The sequence below is a fragment of the Pungitius pungitius genome, chromosome 14, assembly GCF_949316345.1.
Source record: "Pungitius pungitius chromosome 14, fPunPun2.1, whole genome shotgun sequence".
NCBI lineage: Eukaryota > Metazoa > Chordata > Actinopteri > Perciformes > Gasterosteidae > Pungitius > Pungitius pungitius.
The window spans coordinates 2,644,190-2,664,929 of record NC_084913.1 but is presented as its reverse complement, the minus strand read 5'-3'; the positions used below and the strand labels follow the sequence as shown (position 1 = coordinate 2,664,929).

Sequence of the window (20,740 nt, the reverse complement as noted above, 5' to 3'; positions counted from 1 at the left end):
CTCCGGGGGGGGGGGGGGGGGGGGGGGGGGGGCGGTAGCAACCTGCTAAGCATGCTGGTTTAGTTCGGCGCTGATGGAATTATGAGCTCAATCATTGATTGGAGAACAGTCTCCAATCAAAGCCTCTGTGACAGAGGAGCTGAGTCCTTTTCTTTTAGACTTTACTTTCCTCAAAGGTCGATGTTTGGGGAAAAAAAAGAAGAAAAGGTGACATTTTTCTGCATGACGTGAAAGTGAAGAGGTAGAGCCCCCCCCACCCCCCCACCCACCCACGACTCCTCCAGCCTGCTGCCCGGTGAGGTGCCAAAGTAAACACGGGGGGGGGGGCGGTGCAGCCGGTCAAAGGGGCCCGGATTTGGAAGATCAAACAAGATGTGGGATGAGCCGGTAACCTCGGGCTGCTGTTTGCTAACAAGTCAAACACAGAAACCTGAGAGCATCAAAGAGTGCTTCTCCATTTATTTAGGAGTCTGCCTTCTCCCGCTGACCTTGAAAAGAAATCTGTTCTGCCTTTAAACCGGAGCTTCAGAGCAGCCCCCCCAAAAAAAACCAACCCTCCGCCGATCACTTTCCTTTACCTCACTGACCTCTTCAACCCCTTAAATCACTGTCAATCACACCCGAGACCCGAGTGTGCGTAGTCGTCCCCGTGTGGTACCTGCACACGTAGTCCGCCTTGCACACGCGCAGCTGGGCCAGGCAGTTGGGCTTCTCCTTGTCCTCGTAGGAGCAGGACGGCACGATGGTCTGGCGGCGGCGCTCCGAGCACGCCGTGTCGGTGCAGGGGCAGAACAGCAGCTCGTGGGTGTAGTCGGGGGGGACGCGGTCGAAGAACTTCCGCAGCGCCTTGCTGCACTTGGGCCGGTTGCACGGGCCGGAGCGGGCCGACGGCTGGATGCAGGACGACACGTACTCCGTGCGCAGCTTCTGGCACGTCTCGTCGATGTTGCACGCCTTGGCGGCGTCCAGGCAGCGGTTCACCGTCGTCACTTCGGACTCTGGGCGGGGCGGGGGGGGGGGGGGGAAACCAAGGAGGATTATATGTAATAGCGCCGCATGCCATGAATAGAACATGAGGGGCGTTTAAATGTTGCATGAGCGCTGCATGTGCTTCAGCTGGGACTCGATGGCTGAGCTGCTCCATCTCTCCACCCGCACAGCAGGACCTGTAATTACTGCTCCCCCCCTTCATCCATCCAAAGCATTATTTATCTATCTTCATCCTGTGTGTCTTTATCTCGCCCCCAGCGACCTGCCGGTGGATACGAGGAAGATCGTGGAAACCTGCGCCCGTGTCTGCTGGCGAGCGCGAGCCCCCCCCCCCCCCCGACACCGCCCCCCCCCACACAGCTGTCACATGAAATATGAAGGGCCCTCGAGAGCAAACTAACACTACATCGAAAACATAGGTTGTTCTCAGCTGCCAACCAGAAGGTGGGTTTTCTGTGTGTGTGTGTGTGGGGGGGGGGGGGGGGGGGGGGGAGGTGGGGGGGAGGGGGGGCATCACAAACAGAGACACTTCCTCACTGACTTCCCGTTAGCTGATGAATTGGTGGCGGCTGAAGCCCTCTGTTGTTTGAATACTCTTCAAAACACGATGAGCTGCAGCTCTGAAAAGGGTCATTACTCCGTGTGAGGGAGCGCTGCTGCGAGGGCGGGAAAACGCCCATTAATCACGCCGCCGCCGTGGTTGTTGTTGTTGTTGTTGTTGTCGTTGATTTGTCAGGCCACTTGTCGCCCGGACGTCAACTTTGACCTCCCGCCGAGGTCGCTGGAGGGGGAATTCACGAGGAGGCGGGGCGCAGTGCAGGTGTCATTTTAACAAGCAGCTTGTGCGCGGAGCCGCGTCCACGTCGCCTGGCGAGCACATGATCTGTGACCTCACTCCATTTATGCACAACACGTCTCGGGAAACATCAACCAACATATGATTTCTGTGCAACCGATTCTCCGTCCACAGGAGGTCAAGCCAGTTTCATTCTGGTTTGGATTCCGGTCAATAAGGGACCAAAAAAACGGGTTTTTACTCCCCAGGAGGTAAACGTACAGGAGATTGAATCTACGTACTTTTAAGCTTAAACTTCAAACTGTTCATGAAGACGCCGCCGTACGAGAACAATGTCGGAGAAACGACCGTTAGTCGATTGAATCATCGGAGACGTTTTACAAAACTGGATTTGGGGGTTAAGACGCATGACGTGAGCTGTCAATCACTGCATCAATCCGTCCAACCAGGCCTTCGTTGCATGAAATCAGGATTTCTGCGTCGCCTCCTTTCCAGGGACATATGTGACGGTTCTGTAAAACGAGCCCCTGGTTGCTGCGGCGCGTCGCTTTGGTCCGACTATGGATAATTACTTTAGTGAGAGCAACAATAGCAAAGTCATTAAATATAATTAATCCTGTGAAAATCAGTTTCCGAGTTGTAATAAAACCAAACGGTTCTTTCGATGTGCACCTAAAGTGCTTTGGGCCGATGTGACATTTGAGAAGTTTAATGGACTCCACTGTGAAGCTGTGTTTGCTTTGGGTGCCTCCTGATCTACTGACACATAAAACGAACGCACCTTCAGGGTCTCTTAGACTGGCCTCACACCCTCAACACTCCTCCTCCCCGTGTGTGTGCAGGAAGAGCCTCGTGCACGTTGCTGGTGTCGCTTTGCATCGCCTCAGGTTTAAAGTCAGACTTTTTGTACTGTAAAAGGTTCTGTTGTAAACTTCCAAACCACCCGAAATGTTTCAGAAAACATGGCAACATTTCATCCATTAACCAGTAGGACAAATATAGCAGATTTAATAAGCATGTCATTAATCATTTACAATATTAAAGCATCATTTGAATTATTAACCCTACTTTGCATCTGTTTAGCTGCCTTTATACAAAATGTATTTAGTGCAGGTGTAAATGTTTTACGGCATGTTTCACCTTAATTGCTATTATAATAATAACACAAAACTACTTTTCATACAAGCGACGTTTAGTTTTAGGCTCATATGTAAATCCATCGGCGTCCTGCCTTTAGAGGACGTCATGGTGTTCTTTTTATGGAGCGTGTAGGGAACGTCATCACGCGTCATCACGCCGCGTGACACTGTCACTCAAGTCTTTATTTACGTTGCGTTTTACTCATCCGCCTTCAGAGAAAACCATGCACTTGACTTTATGTCCTCTCCAGTGAAAATAAATGAACTCCGCCTGCCTCCCGTTTCCTCCCTCTCGCTTCCCGGGTTCCCTCTGTTCTCCCCCACCCCCCCCCCCCCTCTGAGTCAGGTCATTAATCTGTGCCCTGCGGCTCGCCCACAGGCTCCGAGGCAAGACAGGGGCAAAGAGTGGCACCAGCACACACCTCCTCCATCCAGCATCTCCTTCCGCCCCCCCCATCCGACGTGTCCCACTTTAAACTCACCTGCAGCGATGGAGGCCAGGCGCACGTAGTCGGAGCCCCTCTCCTCCGGCTCGTAGGGGAAGTCCTCCACCAGGCTGAGGCCTGCCAACGAAGAGGAGACAGGTGGCGCCCGACAGAGCTTTCAGCGTCAGAATCAACGAACACCACACAAGCAGAGCACAGGTCACATGACCAGGCGCCTCACATCCACACGGTGTTCCCTGCCCATCGCGTCTCACTGATGGATGAGCTTCAGTGTTTGCTTAGTACTTTATATTCACAATGTTTTCACGCTTGCTAAACGGCTCTGTTGTTTTTGACTGAAAATATATACGCTAAATTCCTCTCCCCAATGACAACGGCGTCCAATGTGGGACACGACGAAGCTGGAGCAAAGCGCGTGTAATAAGCGCAAAGTGATGTAACACAATTAGCGTGGGCGGAAAACAAAAGGAATTTTTGACACAATAATCACTTCTTTTATTTCGGCGCGGAATTTAGTGCGCAGCCCTCTGGCGGCGGGGGGGGGAGGGGGGGCCTAATTCGTGTGTAATGGGCTGCACACGCACTTGATAATCCCAATAACCGGCTGCCTCCGCCCACCCAGCGGGGGCCCGCCGCGCCGCGCTCACCGTGCAGCACCGACTGCTGCAGGCTCCAGTAGATGCTCAGGCAGTTCTTCTCCTTCTTCATGCCTCGCTTGCACTGGCAGCCGTGCAGCGGCGAGGACAGCAGCGCCGTCATGGCGTTCTCGCACTGGTTCCTGGCCCCGGGGCCCAGCTTCACGCTGCCGTCCCCGGCCACGCACTGCCGGAGGGTGCGCAGGCGCGGGCTGCAGGCGTCGTCGCTGGAGCAGGTGTCTCCCGCGCGCAGGCAGTCCCTCCCGCCTGCAGAGAGCGCCATGCGCGGGACTCCTGCAGGAGGAGAGAGAGAGGGAGGGGGGGATGGGGGGGGTGGTTAGTGTCAGGCTTTTATTTAATTATTGGGTGACAGTTTTCATCCCTTGTCAGAAGCAATCAAACTGGGTCAGCGAGCCATCTCACTACCGTATCTCAGCATTTTAATATTACATTCATAAACCCGAGGGGGGGAGGGGGGGGGGGCTGTATTATTCATGAATTCATCTAGTTGTCACAAACGATACATCTGACACCACTGGCTGGATTTTGCTAAAACTTTTGGGGACGACGCGTTTCGCCAAAACATGCTGACATGTTTGAAATCACACGGAGGTGTTTCAGACTCTTCATATTTGTTCCGGATTAGCCAGAGAGGGAGGGGGGGGGGGGGGGGGGGGGCATGTGACACTGATAACATGCAGGCTCTATTCCCCTGAGGACAGTAAATACTTGTTTATTCCCAGCTGTCTAACAGCTCTTAATCTTAAAGATGATGTTGTTTGATGCAGCCGTGCGTCTGGTTGCAGATTCACAAATACAAATATAAATGTACTAAAATATGCTTAAGAGCAGACGACAGGCACAACATCGGAGGGAAGAATATTATATATACTGTATTGTAAGAAATCCACCAGCGAACCTTTATGACCTCTAACAAAGAAATGTCACTAAAAGTCACAAATCCTAAAAGCCTTCTCACACAGAAGCAGCTATTTCTGATTAAAATAATATGTTAAAACCTGTTCTATTCTGACGATGTTTCCAGGGAGCCGGTTAAGAGAATCTAAATTTATTGAGAAAACGACGTGGAGGAAAAGGCCAGACTGCGGGACTAAAGCAACATTTCCAGGCAGGGTGGTTTGGTCAGAACATCTGCATCAAATCTAACGGCCGTTCTTCTGATGCTCGTCGGGCCTCACAGAAGGTCAACCTGCCCGTGGCGCTGGAGGAAAGGTCACCTGTGAGGACGCAGGACGGCGGTCCAGCTTCCAGCAGAGATTCTACTGCTGTAGCTATTAAATGGTGCTAATGGTCCTGTTTGTGTTCTTGACCTCCCGTTTTACCTCAGAGGGGGGGAGGGGGGGGGGTTGTGCTGTGAGGCTTTCACGATTCACCGTTTAAGTGCTGCTGGATATATTTGCCACGTTTCATGGCGATCATGAAATGTTGAGATATATAAAATCAGCGCCGTGTGGAGGATCTCTGACCCAAACCAACAGAACAGGGTCAGGTCGGACCCATGGAGGGGGGCACACAGTACTGAGTGTGGTCTGTGTAAACGGGCCAGAGGCCATGTGTGAAATGGAGGCGTTTCCTCACTGGATTTACTGTATGTTGATCTGAAGATCTGAAACCATAGTTAAGCTCTACCTGCTGTGCTCGTGGAGGGGGGGACGGAGGGGGGGGGGGGGGGGGGGGGTGTTAACTCTCATCCGGGCAGGAGACTTTCAACCTTTCCAAGGAGTCGGCTAACCTGGAGGCGGGCTGTCAATAAAAGGCCTGACAGACAGTGGAGGAGGAGGCTGGGGGTGTTAGTGGATGTTATTGAGAGAAGGCGTCCGCCACTCAAACCCGGAGCTCATTTTCACCGAGGTCTTGACAGACAGCCCTCGGAGTGACAAAATAAACATCTCCCTCAAAAGGTCCCTCACTCCACCACAGAGTCGTGAAATCAAACGAATTCCACGGGGAGCTAAAGGCGGGAGGAGAGAAAAAAACTGTCATTTGTTTCGGATGAAAAAGTTTTCCTCTGTCAAGCGATGGAACCTTTGAAGAGACGCCGCGAATGCGTCGAGGCGCCCCGCTCGCTACCAGGAGCGCGGTAGACGTGCCCGGGGGTGCACGTGGAGGCGGGATGCGACGGGTGGGCGGAGGCGTGTGGGCGGTCCGAAGGCGGAAGGTGGAGCAGCGGGTTCGTCTTCCCTCGGCTCCCAGGCAGAGAAATGGAAGAGAAGGAGGAAAAGGCCGCGTTGAGCAGCCGCTAAGTCGCGTTAAATTGAAACTAATCCAGTGCGGAGAGAGGTTTGATATCTGAGAAACGAAGGAGCACTTCAGATTGGCGAGAGATAACCGTCGGCCCGGCAACAGAGCGGAGGCAGCTCAAGGAGAGAGAGAGAGAGTCAAAAGCAATTAGGAGAAATCAGTGGCATGTCGCTCCGATTGGTTCCATCCCAAAGGCCTCGCTGCTCATCCCACGGCGGTAAATGATCGGTTCGAGCTTGGTTTCTATTCCCCCCCCCCCCCCTCCCCCCACGTCCCTTTCCTATCTCCCCCATCTCACCTGGCGTGGATCAGAGGGCCGATTCCCAAAAAAAACCCACTCTTTTATTTCCTCTGATTTTCCTTCTAGCGGTTTGAAAAACGAACACAACAAGACGTCCGAATCAGCATCAAAGTGAAGGCTGATGATTGGTGTGAAGTGAAATGGATGCAACCCACATGGAGATACTGAGACGTGAGGCTGGAGGCAACAGCGGGCGGGATTGACGTGGGGGGTGGTGGGGGGGGGGGGCTCCTCAACCTATGAGAGCCGCACCACAGCAGGGGAGCTCAACGACATCCCACCAACGACGTGATGAGCAGTTTATGGCATTTGAGCGATCTGGAACATCACATGACGTGTGCTCTGACCAAGTGTCATTCAGTTTTGTAAGTTCAACTGCATGATGTCTGAGGTATTATCACTGTACATAATCTAATTATGAATAAATAATCTTGACTGGATAAAAAAACAACTCCATATTAGAGAAATGAGGCAAACCCTCCTGCAGCTCTAAATTCAGATCTTTCAGGTTTCACAGGATAAAAACATGACGTTTTCATCCTGTGAAAAGGGAAGATTTCTTTCAGCTCTGTTCTCCTTTTGTTGGGAAGGAATCTGATCATTTTGGGCCCAGATGTATTTTTTCTTTGTGGGTTCATTTCAGATGACCCTGGTCTTCTCCGTAGTGAACCGATCCAAGTACTTTGATTTGCCTCAAATTGTCCATAAATAACATTAATCACTCTAGTTGCTGCAGGCCGATCTTGTTTTGCAACAAAACCATTCATCACAGGGGGTGTTAAGGGACGTCAGAGTTGATTTGTTGTCAATGCTCAGCAGAGAGCTTCAGTGTCAACATTTTATTACTTTAAGTGAAAAAATGAATCAATAAACATCAAAAGCAGTCATTTGCTGCGGCCTGTAAACTCGATCGAGACGTTCAATGTTTCATCGATTTACACAAATAAACTAGACTCTAAATGCATTTCTTCTCTGGAGAGAATTCTCCAAAGACAAAGACAAAGGGAACCTCTTCAGTCGAGTCCACGGCGTGCAGATAACACCCCCCCCCCCGTACGGCCGAGCCACGGATCCTCTCAGAGTCAACGAGCTCTGGGATCGTCTGGGTTCACACCCCACCCCACCCCCCCCAGCAGTGATGTTCCTCCAACACGCTCGTGTGAAATTAGTTTGCGGGCGAAACGTCTGCAGAGGATAATTGGTCCTCAGAATGCGCTGCGATTGCGTCCTTTTGGTCTCCAGCATTGATTCAGCGGAGCTTGATGAAACGTGGAGGAGGACCCGGGGGCCGTGACGCAGAATACTAAGTCGCCTCCTGGATTCCTCGCCGACCCAATCCATCGCCAAGCGAGTCGATATCGTCCCAGAGTGACAGCGCAGCTCCTGCTCTCTCCTATCTTGCTGGAATGTGTGTGTGTGTGTGTGTGTGTGTGTGTGTTTTAAGCTTAATGATTTGAAACTATTTTTTTTTCAAAATTTCAAACACTGCCAAAGAAAATGATTTTACCCTTTTGAGGTAACATCTTACTTTTTGCAGGCACATCTATGCTGGGCTATACAATAATAAATTGATTTTAGAATGAGCACCTTGAGTGGAGTGAAAGGTATGATGGGAAAAAGATGATTACACTCAAGTTAAATTACTAAATCAGTTTCTGAAAAGAAATATAAGACAAAAGGTTGAAGACTTCAATCAGACGCTGTGAAACATTCTAAATTGGATATTATGAAGACGCTCAATGGAAACATAAATAAGAGCTGTGAGAATAACGATTTACAGTGGAATAGCATTTTACAAGTGAAGTTGACATGTGTGAGAGTCAGACTTTACTAAACTAAAGAAGGAGCAGCAGAAACGTGGAAACCGAAGCGGGAGGTTCGCTTCGATCGGGTCGGTGCGCCGCCGGAGAAGAACCTTTAAAAGACACAGACGTCACCACACTCTGGTTCCTCCGCCAGGTCTGAGAAGCATTTTCAATTTCCAAAACACAAGCGTGCACAAAAAAAAAAAAGGTGTCAGAAGACAAAGTGTTCCTTCAGCCGCGAAGAACATAATGTTCGATGCTGGCGGGGTCCCAAAATTCATTTCCATAAAAATGGACTAATTAGACTCAAACTCATTAGACGGCGGCGTCTCTTTAAATGTCTGCGTGTCGGTTCGCAGGTGTATTGATCACCGGGTCCACAGCTCATCAGCACACGGGCCTCCGAGGAGGGACACGCGGTGGGACACACGCCGTCTCTCCCCTGAACCGGAGGTCCGTTCTCTCGGACTTGATTTTGATCGCGCTTAAATCTTTTTATATATAAAGACTAAAGAGCCGTGCGTGGGACATCGTCTCTCTGACCTCCCAAAGCCTCCCTGTTGGAGCGCAGTGGATCTGACACTTGATATCTTCGCCGCTGATTGCTTATAATGTGTCTGCGGCGTTGGAACTCAAGCGTATTTCCCGCTTCGGGAGCGCCGCGGTTGGAAATGCAGAATGCAAGTCGACAACGAGCCGACACGGATGTCACCTGGAAAGTTACTATCGCGCTTCTTTCAGTTTCGAGACGCTGCCAAAAGAGTCAACAAATAAGTCCACCAAACATCCGTCTTTCCAGTTAAGGATTATATATTTATATATGTACCTATATGGTGTGTATATGCACTCCATGCTGCAGGCTTTCTGCTGACGTGTGGTACAGTTCTTTGTGCGTTTGTGGTGTACAGTGCTGCCACGGGGATGTTTTTGTTCCTTTGTCCCTTCCCCTGCGAAGAGGAGCCGTGGCTCTCATTGAGCGTTTATTTCTGTCTCGGTCTGAATGCAAATGCAAAAATAGCAACACAGAAGACAGCATTTCAGAAGCCATTTTAGGATATCCAAATCTAAAGCATAACATATTCCTGAGGTACTCGGGGTTTTTCATCTCTGCTGCATGCACACAAAGTATGAATATCAACAGCCAAATGGTGGAGCCTTTCCACTGCGTCTCCTCGGGGGGGCTTTCCTTCTGTGAGAGGGCTTCTACCTGCCTGTTCACCCGTTGGAAATGACACGGTTCAACTGTAAACGTCTCCTCAGGTTTGTCTATTTAAAGCACGCTCTTATGCAAACATTTGTGTACGCACACACACACACACACACACACATTTGTCCTTGGGCGGAAATAATCTCATTGTTTGAGTTAATCCCAAGAGGGCCGAGCCGGAGAAAACAAAGCCTCTCCGAACACTTGCAGCTGGAAAACTTCAGCGACACAGAGAGGGAACTTCTTCAAATGGATTCTTATTGATTCATGGTAGCCTTAATGTGACTTATCTAGTACGGTCGAGCCTCCAGCTGACAAAGATTAGTGAGAGCGCTGCGGGCTAATACCAGACTGTCAACATGAAAGCGTCGTAATACCAGTGCTTATTCCTGCGTAACCTTTCGCTTCAGTTTGAGATGAGATGATAAGATGCACTTATCCCATGGTGCCACACACACAGAAGACAGTTTAAACAATAGAGGGCAGATATCTACAGTAGTGCACATGCTCAAATTGCTGTTGTACGAAAGGCTTTTGTCTGCTGTTCTGTCAAGTGTTATCTGGGTTTATATCATAACGCTATTTCCAGCAGCGTTTTTTAAATGTCAGAGGCGTCCCGTTCCGGGACACGCCTGCCAAGGCTCCTCCGGCCCCCCACGAGGCGGCGACCCCGACAGGCAGCGCCATCAGGCCCGGTGCCCCCACCTGAGTGCTTGTTAAAGGACGCAGCGCAGTGCTGATCGTGGGTGGAGTTTAGTGGGCTCAGGGCCCTGGAGCTCTGTCCATGGTGCTGAATCCACAGCACCATGGACAGATCCTCTCCATCCATCCCTTCACTACGTTTGTGTTAAACCCTCTTTACTTTTACGCCTTTACAAATCGAGCGGACAAAGTGCTTCTTAATTGACGGACGCATTCTCACACCTACGCAGGCCTCAGAGTTGAAGGGGGGGGGGGGGGGGGGCGCAGTCTCCTCCAGCCTGATGCCTAAAGCAACGCAGGTAATCCTGTTGTTAAAAACATCTCTGAACAGGGAGGTTGTCCTTCTCACTACTTCATGTGTCTGATCATCTTTTACACCCTTCGTCTAAGAGCATTAGCGGCTGACTGCTTTTTTAAAGGGTGGCGCTTAGCTCAACTAATGAGATATATTGTTGAACTTTGTGGCCATTAAGCAGCAGAAAATAAACTCCTTTAAAGTTTAGGGTCTCCTTGCCTGCACCGCACTGCTGGGGGAGCGTGCGTGCGTCCGTGCACGTGAGCGGTCACGTCTCTGTCTGTTTTTGATAAACGTGCGTCTGCCTGCGCCCGTGCGGGGTCTCCGGGGGGGGCGGCCGAGGACTCGCTGATTGCGAGCCCGGCCTGTGAACGCATCACTGACCCCCAATTATAACTTTTACAAAGAGCCCTCCCAACGCGCGTTTTAACCCGCCGGGCGCAGGTCAGCAGACAATTAGACCTGTGGGGGGAAGAGGGGGGGGGGGGGGGGGGGGGGCGGAATTCGGGAATGAGTAAAAAAAAAAAAAACTAACCTTGAAAACCGGCAAATGGAACTCTTTGTTCAGGGAGATGGTTTCAAGCCGTCATTACAGAGTTATGTTATCGCCTTTTCTTTTTTTTTCCTCGCCGGCCGAGACGCTACTCGGACATTAATTACCGATTGTGGATGCTCGGTAATTAACAGCGTCGCTTCAGACGATAAAGATAGACGGGGCTTTGATGATGGCGTTTGGCAGAGCTCTGCGGTCACACACACACACACACACACACACACACACACACACTCGTTGGCCTGTGATGAGCGAGGAGGTGAGCTGATGTTTCATTATGCGAGGAGGCGGATTAGGCGCCGTCGCCTCACCTCGGCGCTCGGGATGAAATGACACGTCTCGGCCACGTCACGCTGTCACATCAGTGCCACTCAAATGATTCTGATTCTGGACCCGCTGACGACACCCGGCGGGAGACGTCTGGGCTTTGGCCCGGGTGTGATGTCGCCGTCGTCGCGCAGCAGTGACTCTGATATTCAATTTGCCATTTCTCCGCCTCCGTTCCCGCCTGTCGCTGTTTGTGTCACTTCCCTCCAGACGACGCAGCCCGGCGACGGAGGGCATCGAGGCGTCGACTTCACTCCCAGGAAAGTTTCCTCAGTTTTAACTCGGCGGCCGTGGGTTTGGAGCCAGAGGCTCCTTTTTAATGAAGAGAGGGGACACAGTGACACGAGCGAGCGGACCCGACTCGAGACCCAGACCGAGCCAGTACTCGGCCATACACTAAGGGAGACATGGACACACACACACACACACACACACACACACACACGGGCCCTGCAGAGAGAGATCACGTCTGACTAGCTCGGCTCTCTTTGTGTCAGAAGCGATTTGAAGAGCCTGCTGTGGACTGTGAGGCCCGGAACACACAGAGAAGCTTCTCCGTGTCCCCCCCCCACGTCAACACGCCGAGAGCCCCCACCCCCCCACCCTCCACCCGCACCAGTGTTTCACCCGCCAGCCGTTTGATGCCGGGGTGGAAATGACCTTGGGGAGGAAAGGGGAACAACAGAAAAAAAAGTGTTTAAAAAAAAGACCAAATCCCTGAAATAACTATAATAGTTGTATAAAAGAATAAGAAGAACTAAAGTCCTCAGTAGGACACTGCTGTTGGCCTCAGGCTTTCATGATTATATATATATACACACACACATTTTTACAGCTACAATCTTAATTACTATAACTAATATTCAATGATTCCTGCAACAAACCGAGACAAGAATGTTTGCAAAACCAAAACCTAAATAATAAAAGATAAATAAAAGGCTGTCAAATAGCACAAAGAAAAGGATCCTGATGCAAATGGGGACAAAGTAGCCATTGTCATCCCGTCCAGTACCAACGGCTGCAGCATCACGTATGTTCCTGTTTGGTGTAACAGATCATGATCAGATATTTTCACAAAAAAAACGTGGAACCTAGTTGGCGGACAGGTAAGGTAGTATCGCCGCGAGAGAGAGAGAGAGAGAGAGAGAGAGAGAGAGAGAGACTGTGCGGCCGAGACAAACGCGACTCTCGACTCTCTCGAGGTCGTCTCCGCGGCGCCCCGTAATGATGCAGCTCTGACAGCTATCCTGCACCGAGTGGCTCGCTAACTGCGAGGCGGCGGGAGAGCGAGGCGAGTCCGCGCGTGTAGGCGGCGGCGGCGGCGGCGCCTCGTGCAGATTGACGCTGCACTGCGGGAGGAAGAGGAAGACAGCGAGAGTTACGGACAAGTACTTTTAATTAGCTGTTGGAAAGAAGAAGACTGTTGATGTTGTTTTATTACATCCATGGATCTTTTTGCAATCAGCGTTATGTGGAGACATTTCTAACAGCTCACTAGTGTGCAGGTCCATTGGCCCCGAAGCGTGACGTTACGACTGCACATCCAGATGTGCTACTTGGAAAATGACATGAAATCATCATAACTGCACATCAGGCAGTCTGCCCACCGTCCATTAAACGTGTCAGTTCAATAGTCTGTGTCTATTGTTTGTGACTGAGCGTTTGATGCTGACTTTGCATGTGACTTCGGGGTCTGAACCGGAGCAGAGAAGAATCCTCTCACCCAACAGAGATGAAAGAGGAACCTCCCGTTATTGTTGGGTTGAGTCGAGCAGGAAAAGGCGATTTGGAAACAACTAATTTGGTTTTGATTCGGTGGAAATTCACTGAATTCAGTGAATCAAAGCCGTTGTGCCGCATCGTGACTTCGTCATCTTTGTAATGCAGATCTGAAGCAACAGAAACACGGAGTTAGAGTCAATAATCTGAAAGCCGAACCTGACCCAAAGCTCTGAGCAGTGAGGAGCCTTTTCGAATCGGATTTCCTGACACAGATACTCATCATCTTTTCCATTGTGGAGGCAGCTTTGGTTTATTTATGCAGATGCCTCGTGATACCAATTCATGAGCTCTGATTCATGAGGGCCCAACAGTTTCGCCTTTATCAAGAGTGGGGGGAAAAAAGAAAAGCTAGTTTTGCATGTTTTTAATCAGTTCAACACGTTTCGGAAGAATAAAGTGGAATACTGGAGCTTTACAAATCAGCAAAGGAAAAAAGCAACTTAGATTAGATCAAAACGAGATATCAAACAATCACTGAAATAAAGCTAAAACTAAAATAGCACTGGATGTCCCCCCCCCCACCAAGGAGCCCACGTGGCCCTGCCTGCCTGTCGGGACATTAGACGGTAACTTGTACTGGTATTTGTCCACCTGGATGCTCTTGTCTCTAACTGACTAATGGGGACAGCAATTTCTGAAATTGGTCCAGTATCGAGCGAGAGCCTCAGAGGCCGCGATCCAATCAGTGGAGGAGCGGAGGGGGGGGGGGGGGGGGGGGGGGGGGGGGGGGGGGAAGGAGACAGGTAAAGATGAAGGTTTCCTCCTCTGTTGGGTCTATCTCCATGATGTCGTCGAACTAAAAAGCGGCGCCTCTCGGCCCGACGCCGCCTCCTCCCTCCCTCCATACTCGACCGACTAAAAGAATCAACAAAAACAAGGGGGAACGGGTTCCGGGTCGAAAGGTATCGAAAAGCGACCCTTTAACTCCCCGAGCCCTTCGTGCTCGTCAAAGTGAATGAAAAGCTGCTCGGCCACAGAGGTGTCACAGGACCATCGCGACGCCTCCGCGACGAGAAGCGTGCGTTCGCTCTGAACGCCGTCGCCCCGGGTTACTCGTGTGTCAGGTGACCTGACGGTGGTGAACATCCAAAAGCCCGTCTATCTGCAGCCGGTCACACGGCAGAACTGGAGGGTTTGCAGGGAGCTGCGTCTCGAGAGGGTTTGGTTTGGTTTGACACAAGAGGAGAATAATAGGTTGGCATCGGACTGTTCGCCGTGACAAATGTTCCCCATTAATTAGGTAATAAGTAATGTGCGAACACCAGTGATTCTTTGTAGAGTTTATCTTCGAGGGCCGCAAAACAATTTGTGCAGTAATGGGAGCAAACTTTCTGAATGAAGGAGACAAAAGAGTCGAGACTTAAGGCTTTTTTGTTTACTTTTCCCTTCGGAGGACATGATAACCTTTGCAATTTCAGCTCCGAAGAAAATAACTGATTTAATGTACTCAATTTATTAGAGTTAGTAGTGAAGTTTGATAAAAGGCTCCCGAAAGACTTTACAGAATAAGCTCTTGAATGTGCTTCATGCCCCTTTTTTTTAACCCCCCCCCCGCCCCCCCCACCTGCAGCCCAACATGCTGTCTGCCGTTGACCTGGATAAAGCTTAAAGGTAATATTCCACTACGAGGCCTCGCCATGGTCTTATTCTAAAGAGTCCCACAGGTATGATTATATAATTCTAGGCTATGTGGCTTTGATGTAAGTGTGCAGAAGTAAACTTTGTGGGCAGAAGTGTGTGTGTGTGTGTGTGTGTGTGCGCGCACTGTGCTGACATTCCAAAAGGTAGTTGGTATAATTAGAAAGCGGTTGCTGAAATATTGACGAGGGTGAGGAGGGGAGGGGAGGGGAGGTGTGGGGGGGGGGGTTCTGCATGTGTCTGCATGGGCGCGTGTACTCGGCGGCGCCGCCCAGGGGACTCGCTGTCAGCGCGCTTTGGTTTCGGATGCAACCGCCGCGAGGAGCGCTTGTTTCGATGCTCTACGCACAGCTCGGCGGTCAGATGTCAGCGAACGGCGGCGCCTGGTGCATTTGCTGGAGATATGTGCCTACATTATTTAGCTGCTCAGGCTACCTTTGTGCATTCGGGGTTTCTTCAGCGATGGGATGTCGGTGTTCTGTTAGGACACTTCCAGAATAGACTGTGAAAGGGAAGATAACAACTCCGTGTTCCAACGCCCCCCCCCCCCCACGTCGGACAAGCTCCGTCTTTTGTCGTGCTTTCGAAAAGAGACACTTTGGGCATTTAGAGCGACTTTGAAAGTGGAATTGGATTCCACCGCCGCGAGCAGAAAGTTTCCATCAGCCGGCTGTAGGCGGCGTCGGCAGTGGCGGCGTGCGAGGCCCCTGGCGCCGTGGGAGGAGCCGTGGACTCGTCCTTTGAAGGCGAGAACAAACACAAGCCGGGACGTCTCCAGCAGAAACGCAGCGCTCGGAAAAATTTTCAGTCATTCTGCAAAATATGATAAATATGAAAAATATGAACGCGAGTCAGCTGGGCTCGGCTAGCGGCGTTCCACCCGGGTGGGACTCAGGGAGACTCCAGTGACCGAAACAAGTAAACAGCCACCACTTCCTGTCGCTGGAATAGCTGGAATAAAACGGCCCCATTTAGGAGGCACGGGGAGGGGGGTTCGATACCTACAATCATTCCGCCGTTTAAGGCCCTTTTCCAAATGGGCTCATAAACACAGACCCCCCCTCATTCTCTCCATGACACACAAAACAATATCGACCGCGAGCTATCGACCCCGGCTGGTCCCAGATCTGTGCAGGAGACAGACTTGTGCTCCTGCCAAAGCAATTAAATGCCCGGTGAGACCTTCCGTGGTTTGTCTTCACAGGGAGGGAGGGGGAGGGACGGGCTGGGGGCTGGGGGGGGACGGGGGGGCAGAAAATGAAAAGGTTCATTAAAAAGAAGCACCGAGACAGTAAACGTGCGCCGTAGGGCAATCTGGCCCGGAGGCGTGCACTCAAGCCCCCCCCCACCGCCCAGGGATACAGACTCTCAATCTCTGCTTCAAGGTTTCAATCAGCCGTTTCCAGCAACCGACAACGGCCTGTTGGGGTGGGGAGGGGGGACGGGGGGACGGACGGACGGACGGGGGGGGCGGGGGCACGGGCGACAACTTCCACCGTCTTTTCACCAGGTATTGATCTGCATTGTCCCAGCGGGGGGGGCCCCCGTGGACCCCGGCGCTCATTAATCAGCCTGACACTCGGATTGACACGCTGGGGCTGAGGCAGCAGCAATGCAGAGCTGCCATCACCTTTTCTACACCCCCCCCCCCCCCCCCCCCCCCCCCATCCTCGGCTGCCTGAGAGCCACAAGAAATGACGAGGCTGTAAGTGGGAGATGTGCTGCCCCCCCCCCCACCGACATCATCCTCTCTCCTTCTCGTCGTTTGCCCCCCTCCCTCATGCACAGGAAGCTGGTTGCTAAAAGCACATGGTAAATAGGCGTTCCCTTCCCGTCCATGGTCTCCTGAGAGGAGTCCTGCAGTGCAGAGACGGCGTGGGGACGGGACGACGCGAGGCCGAGGGACGCTTATTCGTTCCCCGTCATGCTGCATTTCCTTTTGTTTTTCAACCTGTTCTCCAGTGTGACAATAAGAAGAAGATCGTGTTCCGCCGCAGCCTCACAATCCGAGAGGATCGGACGGAAAGAAGGAGCTCAAGTCTCGCAGAGCTTCACAAGGAACACAAATATTATTATATTACAAATATTGAAAGACTGCATGAAAAAATAAGACTTAAGAATTTTACTCAGATTCCAATATTTGGACCTATATGAGGAAAAAAAAAAAGCAATAGATGGAACCACATTGAATGGTAACCTCTGTATCATCATAGTGACGAAGTATTTGAGAGTATTAGACATATGGTACATCTCTGGAGGACACTCACACAAGGAGAGTTTGAGATGCTGTCGTTTTAGAAATATAATATTTGTCCTTTAGCGCTGTAGACATCAAAGGCTTATATCCAGCTCTCTTTAATACAGCGTTACAGCTTAAAAAAGGTACAACGGTATCCATAGCAGCAGAACTAAGCAGGTACGGGACGGGAGGTCTTTGACTCTCAGCCATGCGGCAATTTGCTGAGACCTCGCCTTGGTTTTAAAGTTCACGCCCCAAAACAGGAACTCCCTGGAAGCTCCAAACACACGCGGCGTCCCCCCCCCCCCACAGCGAGGGGAGAGTCCTGATGAATAATGCAGACGTATTAAGGGTGTGATTCACACCACCTGTCCTCAGCATCCTAATCACACCGACAACAAAGCGCCGCGTCCTCCCTTATCTCTTCCCCCCCCCCCCCCCCCCACACACACACACCGTTTGTTTGAATTTCCCATGACCCGTAGCGTTGTCAGAACGGCGCCCAGCGTCACTGACGCCTTTTATTGCGTCTTGAGGACAAACCCTTATCAGCGCGGCACAAACAGCTGAGTTGAGTAAACATGTTTACAAAGTCAGGATCTCGGATGAAATACGCCGCCACCATTCTCCCCCACTGGTAAACATGTTTACCCAGGACCCTGCTGCACTCTTTTTTTTTGGGTGGGGGGGGGGCTTCATCGTTGGTTAGCGGCCTGCAGCGTCAGCGCTTTAACACTGAAGAGAGACGTGTGAATCCATGAGAGGAGAGAATCACACCAGGGTTCCATTCGCCACCCAAAGCCCTTTGAGTTTTACCATTTATTCAGCGGATCACAGTTGATAAACATCGTTCTACGTCAGTTCGTTAGGGACAAGGTTGGAAATATTTAGTTTCTGGTATCATCATTATGGCCCGACAACAGGTGCGTCTGCTGTTTTCCGTTATCCGAACGCTGGAAACCCAGTGGTTTTAGAAACGTGCTCCTCGAGAGGAAAGAAAAAATGGAGGCGGCGAGAAAATCCGTCCGTCGGTTCATCGACCGCGCTGCCACGGAGAGGAGCGTGTCCGCGATGAAGGACAAAGCTTCCGCCGTGAGTACGCTCGGGGTTAATAGGTCTAGGGGCTCGGTTTCCATGGAAACACTTTTTTTTTTTTTAGAGAACCCGAAGTTCCCAACACCTCAACAGACGGTTATTAAACACTTCCATGTTATGCTCCAGTGGCTCGGGAGGGAGGAGCTTTGTGTGTTTGTGTTCTCCCCATCAGGGTGTCGGTGGATATCATATATATAAATATATATATTATAGTATGTTCTATATTGCTTTATTCATCCGGGGACGCGCACCCTTTTTTTGTCAATCAACTTTCTCTCTTTACGATACTTAAATTCATACCAGGAAGCTGCAAGATGCTTTGACCTTTGCCTACTGACCTTTGGGTACCACGAGACCAGAGGAAAGCAACGCAGACTTTTGATTTTTGAGCTTTGGGGCCTTGATTCAGTGAGAAAGCTCTTGATAAAAAGATCACATCTGCGGCGCGTTTTCTCCCGACGAGAGATGAGCGAGTCTATTTGGCGCGGTGAGATGAGAAGCATCTGGGCGTCAGACTGTAACCGGATCTGTTGTCAGGCCGCGCCGCGCTCTCGGCATTCTGGGAGAAGAGACAGCTCAATCTGCGGCGAATCGTCAGGGCGCTCGCTCCGCATTGTCAGGAGTCGAGATAAAAGAGGGGACTGATTTCCGGATGAACTCGGCTCGGTGTGACACAGGAGAGAGGAATCGAGAACAAACCCAACATCCCTCACAGGACCCCGGACAGACTGCCGAGATTCATGTGCGCGTTTCCGAACATATTACCCACCCCCCCACCATCTCGGAAGCGAGGACATTTTACATGTGCGTTTGACAAATAACAGATCCCCCTCGCCGCTGATGCTCTGAGGCGTCTGATGTGATTCATGGCATCGCGTCTCGTGGAGCTTCATCTCCCTCCCTGCTGCTCCTTCAGCGCGCAGGGATGTAAAACACAATTACCAAGGATTTTCGGCACCTCCGGTGGAAACCCGGGGGCCACAGATGCACGCAGATCTCCGCGTAAGCCGCGCGATCTACTCGCCGGTACCGAGTCACGTGGCGTCAGGCGTGGAGGAAGCAGGCAGGAAGCAGGCAGGAAGCAGGCAGGAAGCAGGCAGGAAGCAGGCAGGAAGCAGGCAGGAAGCGCACGCCGGCGCTCCGTCTGGAGGAGACAGCCACAGACTGCAAGGGCTGAAAAAAGAGGCTGCTTGGATGCAGCTGTCGGTCACTTTGTTGCCGCAGAATGAGACACAGGCGAGAAGGGGGGGGGGGGGGGGGGGCAGACGGGAGGGGTCGGGGGGGACGGAAAAACTGTGCAGCTGGGAGAAATTCAATTGTGGGCTTTGGTTTGACTGAAAGTCATTGTCAAAAGTTCCTCCTCTCCTCTCTCTGCCTGTCAGTGGGGCTCAGGCTCCGCCAGGTGGGGGAGGGGGGGGGGGGGGGCGCTGACTCGTGGAGGCACTCTGTAACCGCTCAGGCCTCTCAGGGTTACAGTTCATCTCAGCAGGCATCCACAGCCACTGGCATCTACCAACAGTTCAAAGGCACACCTAGGATCCGACAGTCAGACAAGTCGTGCTTCGTCTTCTAATAACTGAATAAACTGTTATAAAGCGTGTGATCTCTAATCTGCCACCTCTATGTTGGATTTAGGGAAACATTTGCACGCCCGACAACCAGATTCAGCAGATGTCACCTGACACCTTCAAAGTGACCTGGTGAGAGACGCATTAAAAACATGGAAACGACTGTGACCAGCGACGCGCTCGCTCGTCTCCACGTCTGGAGAGCGGGGGCCCTCTCGCTCTCGTTAAGATTCCGTCCGCGGGACTCCAGCCGACCCCACGGTGGTCAGATCTCTCTCATTTCCCCCCCGACTTGTACAAGCAATCGATTCCCCTCAAAGGCGAAGGCCGCTCCCGACTCCGCTCGGCGAACCTCTCCATCACCGGCTGAATGCAGATGGCTTCGGGGGTTTGTCAGAAGTGAGGAGAGGGAGAGCAAAGGGTTTATCTGTGAAAGGCTTCAGCGAGACACCCGGGTGTGTAGGAGCCCCCGAGTAGATTTGTGTCCAATTACAGAACGTGCTGCGAGCGACGCCACCTGCTGAATGGATTGTTTTGGTTAAATAGATCCATCGGAGGAGGTGGCGCAGCGTAAAGGCCAAGCTGTCTGCTTCAGTCCATTAGCTCCACATCACACGCTACGACTCAAGGCTCTGCAGGGGTGGGACGCAGTCGGTGAGTTCGAGGACACACAAACAGAGGCTCTGACACAGATTGGAGGCTTTAACACACAAACAGAGGCTCCGACACACAAACAGAGGCTCCGACACACAAACTGAGGCTCCGACACACAAACTGAGGCTCCGACACACAAACTGAGGCTCCGACACACAAACAGCGGCTCGGACACACAAACAGAGGCTCTGACACACAAACAGAGGCTCTGACACACACACAGAGGCTCCGACCAGGGCCGGGTCTAGGCAGGGGCAAGAGGGGGCCTGGCCCCCTCAAATAAATGTTGTGCCCCCTCAAACTAGG

General features: G+C 51.6%; 1 protein-coding gene across 1 annotated transcript in view; it reads right to left on the bottom strand.

Moving 5' to 3' along the window:
- The window catches only part of gfra4a (GDNF family receptor alpha 4a), a 66,615-nt gene that overhangs the window by 10,386 nt on the left and 35,489 nt on the right, over positions 1-20,740 (bottom strand). The window contains 3 exon segments of the mRNA XM_062557470.1: positions 659-998; positions 3,408-3,488; positions 4,019-4,300. Coding sequence (XP_062413454.1) covers positions 659-998; positions 3,408-3,488; positions 4,019-4,300 — 703 coding nt within the window.